We start from the raw sequence: 7256 nt of genomic DNA, 5'->3' as shown, positions 1-7256 counted from the left end.
CTCTCACCCACTGACATTCACACACGGCCTCACTCTCGCTCCCTCCGTCACACACACCACCTCACTCACTCACCCTCTGTCACACACACCGCCTCTCACTCTCACCCTCTGTCACACACACTGCCTCTCTCTCTCACCCTCTGTTACACTCACTGCCTCACTCACTCACCCTCTGTCACAGACTCCAGCTCACTCTCTCACCCTCTGTCACACAAACCGCCTCACTCTCTCACTCTGTCACACACACCACCTCACTCTCTCACCCTCTGTCACACACACCGCCTCACTCTCTCACCCTCCGTCACACACACCACCTCACTCTCTCACCCCTGTCTCACACACACCGCCTCACTCTCTCACCCTCTGTCACACATACCGCCTCACTCTCTCACCCTCTGTCACACATACCGCCTCACTCTCTCACCCTCTGTCACACATACCGCCTCACTCTCTCACCCTCTGTCACACATACCGCCTCACTCTCTCACCCTCTGTCACACATACCGCCTCACTCTCTCACCCTCTGTCACACATACCGCCTCACTCTCTCACCCTCTGTCACACATACCGCCTCACTCTCTCACCCTCTGTCACACATACCGCCTCACTCTCTCACCCTCTGTCACACATACCGCCTCACTCTCTCACCGTGTCACAAATATTCTGCCTCACTCTCTCACCCTCTGTCACACATACCGCCTCACTCTCTCACCCTCTGTCACACACACCACCTCACTCTCTCACCCTCCGTCACACACACCACCTCACTCTCTCACCCCTGTCTCACACACACCACCTCACTCTCTCACCCTCTGTCACACACACCGTCTCGCTCTTTCTCTGTTACACATAACCTCTTCTTTTCATCATACTTGCCATCTCTGATTCTCTTTATTTCTCTCTGTCACACACACCACCTCTTTCGCTCTCTCACCCTGTCAAATGCACTATCTCTCTCTCTCCCTCTCTGCCACACACACCGTCACTGTCTCTGTTATGCACACCATCTTGTTCTCTTTCTCTCTCTGTCACATAAACTGTCTCTTTCTCTTTTTCACCCTCTTTGACACACACCATCTCACTCTCTTTCTCTCTGTCATACATATCATCTCTCTGTCACACTTGCCATCACCCTCTCTCTCTACCTCTGTGTCACACACAGCATCTCTTTCTCTCTCTCTCACCATCTCTGTCAGACACACCGTCTCTCTTGCTTTCTCCCTCTCTGTTACACAAACCTTCTCTCTCATCCTCTTTCAACACACATCCTCTCTCTCTGTCATACACCAACCTCTCTCTCTATGTCACACTTGCTGTGACCCTCTGTCTATGTCTCTCTGTAACACACACCGTCTCGCTCTCTCTCTCTTCCTCTCTGTCACACACACCACTTCTCTCTCTCGCTGTCATCTACACTATCTCTCTCTATCTCTCTGTCGCACACACTATCTCTGTCTCTGTCATGTACACCATCTCTCTCTATTTCTGCCTCTGTCACGCACACCATTTCTCTTTCTCTCTCTCCCTTTGTCATATGCACTGTCCCTCTCGTTGTCATACAAACCATCTCTTTCTCTTTTTTACCCTCTTTCACACACACGGTCCCACTCTTTCTCTCTGTCATACACAACCTCTCTCTGTCACACTTGCCATCACCCTCTCTCTCTATCTCTGTGTCACACACAACGTCTCTTTCTCTCACTCTCTCTCATTGTCTCTGTCAGACACACCGTCTCTCTTGCTTTCTCTGTCACCCAAACCTTCTTTCTCACCCTCTTTCTATACACATCCTCTCTCTCTCTCTCTCTCTGTCATACACAACCTCCCTCTCTATGTCACACTTGCTGTGACCCTCTGTCTGTGTCTCTCAGTCACACGGACCACGTCTCTCTCTGCCACACACACCATCTCTCTCTCTCTCTCTCTGTCACACACACCATCTCTCTCCCTCTCAGTTACACACGCCATCTCTCCATCTCTCTCCCTCTCAGTCACACACACCATCTCTCTATATCTGTCTTTATGTGAAACACGCAATGTTTCTCTCTCTCACTCTCTCTCTCTCTGTCACATGCACTATCTCTCTCTCTGTCACACAGTCTCTTTCTCTCTCTCTATGTCACACACATCCTCTCTATTGACACACTCACTGTCACTTTCTCTCTCGCTGTCTCTCTGTCCATGCACCATCTCTCTCTCTCACAAAATGCTTTACTCTCTCTGATTGCAAAGTTCAATAAAAGAACGTTCAGGAAAATTGCAACCATTAAATTTGTAATAACGAATAGGAGGACAATAGGAACAGGATCAGGCCATTCGGATGATCAAGCCATTGTATACCATCATGACTGATCTACTGTTGACATTAACTCCTCTTTCATGCCCAATTCTTCACCCCTTAGCTCTCTGACCAGTCAAAAATCCATCTACCTCCTCCTTAAACGCTTTCAGTGATGTGGCTCCCCTAGCTCCCTAGCTCCCTCGCCCAGATAATATCTAACAGTGATTACTTTCTGTGAGAGGAAAGCACTCCCTACACATACATTGTCACCTATTGATATGAGGAAGAGGCGAACACAGGGGCTCAGGAAAGTGTGAATGGCTTTGATACCATGCAGTATTTACTGATGATGGCATCGGGACCACCTACCTATTTGAGCTGATTGGGAATCGGATGTAACCTTCCCACTGGACGGGGTCTTTCCGAACACAAATAAAGAGGTTTGGGGTCAGTCGCCAACAATCTTCTCAGTCCCGGGACATCTCTGCAGGAGATCCTCAGGTTAGCCTCCTCAGCACAAACATCTTCAGCTGCTCCATTAATGTATTTTCCCATCAGAAGATCTAAAGTAGGTATGATGTCTAAAGATCACACAATGTTCAGAAAATGTGTCCCCCATCAGCTCTTGAAGGATTCTGTGTCCATGTGCAGCAAGACCCGGACAGCATTCCGGTTTGTGCTGTTAAAATGTCGGTAGCATTCGTGTAACAGCACGGCCCAGGCACTGCACACTTCCACAGTTAAAAGAGGAGCTCATTCAGCATCTCAAGCTGGTTGCACACGTGTATGAGCTCGCATTCGGGAACAGGAAGAGTGACAGCACATTCAATACTCCTGCCTGTTACACAGGAAGAAGAGTGGTCTATTCAGTGCATCGAGCTGTTAAACAGGAACAGGCAGAGCCAAATCAGACCCTTAAACCTATTCCATGAGACCAGGAGGAGGCTGTTCATCCCCACAAGAGTTATACAGAAACAAGAGCGGCTCATTGATATTCCAACATGACAAACCGAGACTGCACTGATACAGAGTTCCATGACGTTAATCATGGTTCCATTGTTTGTAAAACGTGTGCTACTTTAACATGGTTTGCTGGCAGTGAGGAAGGAAGCTAAATGATTTGTGCCAAGTCTCAAGGAGGCATCTTCCATCTCCGAGAAGATACACCCATGTTCTCCATGGAGGTCAGATCTGGTGGGAATAGTTAACTGATTTAGCATGAAGGTATTGTTGCTGTTGTTGGGATTATGGATAACATGACGTTCACTGCAGGAGCACGACCAATTGAACTCTCATTAATGTTATGAGAGTTTATTCAAAAGCCTGAACTTCTCTCTCTCTCTCTCTCGCTATCTTGCTCGCTCACTCATAGAATCATAGAGAGGTACAGCACAGAAATAGACCCTTCAGTCCAACTCATCCATGCCGACCAGTTATCCTCACCTAATCTCGTCCCATTTACCAGCACTTGGCCCATATCCCTTGAAAACTTTCCTAACCATATACCCATCCATATGCCTTTTAAATGTTGTAATTGTACCAGCCTCCACCACTTCCTCTAGCAGCTCATTCCTTATGTACAACACCTTCTGCATGAAAAGTTTGCCCCTTAGATTCCCCACCCCAGGGAAAAGACTTTGTCTCTTTAACCCTATCTATGCCCCTCATGATTTTATCAACCTGTATAAAGTCACCCCTCAGCCTCTGATGCTCCAGAGATAACAGCCCCAGCCTACTCAGCCTCTCCCTATAGCTCAAGTCCTCCAACCTGGCAACATCCTTGTAAACCTTTCCTGCATCCATTCAAGTTTCACAACATCCTTCCGATAGGAGTGAGACCAGAATTGCACATAATATTCTAAAAGTGGCTTAACCAATGTCCTGAACAGCCACAATATGACCTCCCAACTCTGATACTCAGTGCTTTGACCGATAAAGGAAAGCATACCAAATGCCTTCTTCACTATCCTATCTACCTGCAACTCTACTTTCAAGGAGCTATGAACCTGCACTTCAAAGTCTCTTTGTTCAGCATCACTGCCCAGAACCTTACCATTAAGTGGAAAAGTCCTGCTCATTCTATCACTCACCATCTCTCTCTCTATCTCTCCCTCTCTGTCACACTCTCTGCCTCTCTCTCTATCTGTCACAAACACTGTGCCTCTCCCTCTGTCACACAAACCATCTCTTTCTCTCTCTGGTACTCTCGCCATCTCACTCTCTCACTCTACCACACTCACTGTCTCTGTTTACATCACACACACTATCTCTCTCTCCATGAAACCACACACTGTGTGCCTCTCTCTGCCACACTGACAGTCTCTTTCTCTCTCTCTGTCACACTCACCGTCTCTCTCTCTCTCTCCCTGTCAGAGATACCATCTCTTTCCATCTCTGTTTCTGTCACACTCGGCATCTCTCTGTCAAATTCACCGTCTCTCTCCTTCTCCGTATTTAGCCCAGACATAGTTCCCCTCTCTCTGTCACACACATCCTCTCTCACTCGCTCTCTGTCACACACACTGTTTCTCCCTCTCTCCCTCTTTCTCTCTGTCACACACAGTGTCTCTCTCCCTCTCCCTTTCTCTCTCTGTCACACACTGCCTCTCTCTGTCTCCCTCTCTCTCTCTCTCTCTCTCCCTCTTCCTCCCTTTCACACACACTGTTTCTCCCTCTCTCCCTCTTTCTCTCTCTCCCTCACAGCATCTCATCTCTCTCCCTCTCCCTCTCCCTTTCTCTCTTTGTGACACACTGCCTCTCTCTGTCTCCCCTCTCCTCTCTCTCTCTGTGACACACTGTCTTTCTCTCTCTCTGTCCCACCCTCTCTGTGTAACGGGGTTTCCTCAGCCTCATTGCAGGGTCTATCCCAAGTGCTGTTTAACTCCTTCCCTGGGGATGAATTTCTAATCCTGGATCGTTGCTGATGTTCCCAGTCACTAAGCGGCTGTGAGAGTTACAGTGAGTGTGACTAACATTTTATTGTTGTCCCTCTGTTCCCAGCTCCAGTCACCTTGGACCCTAATACAGCCCATCCTGCCCTTCTCCTGTCTGAGGACCTGAGCACCATGAGATACACCAGGAATCGGCAGCAGCTTCCCGACAATCCGGAGAGATTTGATTACTGTGTCAGTGTCCTGGGATCAGAGGGATTCACATCAGGGAAACATTCCTGGGAGGTGGAGGTGGGGAATAAGACTGCGTGGGATATGGGTGTGGCCAAGGAGTCCATCAACAGGAAGGGGCAAATCTTCCTGAATCCAGGTAATGGGTATTGGGCACTGGTGCTGAGAGAGGGGAATAAATACTGGGCTGGTGAGAAACCATGGAAATGGTTAGAGCTGAGTGTGAGTCCGAGGAAGGTCCGAGTCTGTCTGGATTATGAGGGAGGGAAGGTGTCCTTTTATAACTCAGAGAACAAGAGCCATATCTACACTTTCACTGGGACATTCACTGAGAAACTCTATCCTTACTTCAGTCCGTATCTGAACACAGAGCCTCTGAAAATCTGTTCCCAGAGAGTAACAATCCAGGAGGATGAGGGATTTATCCCATCTTTCAAATAAAGACCCTCTCTGTGGGGGGAAGGGGAAGATCCCACACACTGGGTCACTGGATGGGGGAGGGGAGGTCCCCATTCTCCTTGCAGGGGGGTGTTTGTCCTGACTGTCTGAACCTCTTCCTCGGCTGGTTCAGTGCCCAGGGGGTCCCTGGAGATTGGAGATGTGGTCCTTGGGTACACTTCAGGCCTTCAGTGGCTTGTGGGCACAGGGGCACTGGACTGTGTCATTAATCCTAGAAACGCCATTTTACTAAGATTCAAGTTTCCTTTTGAAGTTTTTTTTTATCACAGTGGGTCAGTCATGTATTTCTAATCCTGGATCGTTGCTGATGTTCCCAGTCACTAAGCGGCTGTGAGAGTTACAGTGAGTGTGACTAACATGTTATTGTTGTCCCTGTGTTCCCAGCTCCAGTCACCTTGGACCCTAATACAGCCCATCCTGCCCTTCTCCTGTCTGAGGACCTGAGCACCGTGAGAGACACAGAGAATCGGCAGCAGCTTCCCGACAATCCGGAGAGATTTGATCCCTGTGTCAGTGTCCTGGGATCAGAGGGATTCACATCAGGGAAACATTCCTGGGAGGTGGAGGTGGGGAATGAGACTGCGTGGACGGTGGGTGTGGCCAAGGAGTCCATCAACAGGAAGGGGACAATCTTCCTGACTCCAGGTAATGGATACTGGGCCCTGGTGCTGAGAGAGGGGAATAAATACTGGGCTGGTGAGGAATCATGGAAATGGTTAGAGCTGAGTGTGAGTCCGAGGAAGGTCCGAGTCTGTCTGGATTATGAGGGAGGGAAGGTGTCCTTTTATAACTCAGAGAACAAGAGCCATATCTACACTTTCACTGGGACATTCACTGAGAAACTCTATCCTTACTTCAGTCCATGTAACACTGATGGGGGTAAAAACACAGAGCCTCTGAAAATCTGTCCCCGGAGAGTAACAATCCAGGAGGATGAGGGATTCATCGCTTCATCCAAATAAAGACCTCTCTGTGGGGGGGAGGGGAAGATCCCACACACTGGGTCACTGGGTAGGGGAAGGGGGAGATCCCACACACTGGGTCACTGGGTAGGGGAAGGGGGAAGATCCCACACACTGAGTCACTGGGTGGGGGAGGGGGAGATCCCACACACTGGGTCACTGGGTGGGGGAGGGGGAAGATCCCACACACTGGGTCACTGGGTGGGGGAGGGGGAGATCCCATACACTAGGTCACTGGGTGGGAGAGAGGGAAGATCCCACACACTGAGTCACTGGGTGGGGGAGGGGGAGATCCCACACACTGGGTCACTGGGTGGGGGAGGGGAAGATCCCATACACTAGGTCACTGGGTGGGAGAGAGGGAAGATCCCACACACTGAGTCACTGGGTGGGGGAGGGGGAGATCCCACACACTGGGTCACTGGGTGGGGG

At 49.5% G+C, this 7256-nt stretch overlaps 1 protein-coding gene across 1 annotated transcript; it reads left to right on the top strand.

Annotated features, from left to right (window-relative positions):
- Positions 1–5070: 5070 nt before the first annotated feature.
- Positions 5071–6884, top strand: LOC122547748 (zinc-binding protein A33-like). Its single transcript, XM_043686329.1, has 2 exons — positions 5071–5708; positions 6674–6884. The coding sequence occupies exons 1-2, from the start codon at positions 5347–5349 to the stop codon at positions 6822–6824; spliced, it is 513 nt and encodes a 170-aa protein (XP_043542264.1). The 5' UTR covers positions 5071–5346; the 3' UTR covers positions 6825–6884.
- The last annotated feature ends 372 nt before the right edge of the window (positions 6885–7256 follow it).

This window comes from Chiloscyllium plagiosum, unplaced genomic scaffold, assembly GCF_004010195.1.
Source record: "Chiloscyllium plagiosum isolate BGI_BamShark_2017 unplaced genomic scaffold, ASM401019v2 scaf_14877, whole genome shotgun sequence".
Classification (NCBI taxonomy): Eukaryota; Metazoa; Chordata; class Chondrichthyes; order Orectolobiformes; family Hemiscylliidae; genus Chiloscyllium; species Chiloscyllium plagiosum.
This window is presented reverse-complemented; position numbering and strand designations above follow the sequence as displayed.

Excerpts from the sequence above, each read along its gene's own strand:
- LOC122547748 (XM_043686329.1), top strand. The coding sequence starts at position 5,347 with ATGAGATACACCAGGAATCGGCAGCAGCTTCCCGACAATCCGGAGAGA. Across the intron at positions 5,709-6,673 it reads TCAGAGAACAAGAGCCATAT|CTACACTTTCACTGGGACAT; the intron begins CTACACTTTCAC and ends CAAGAGCCATAT.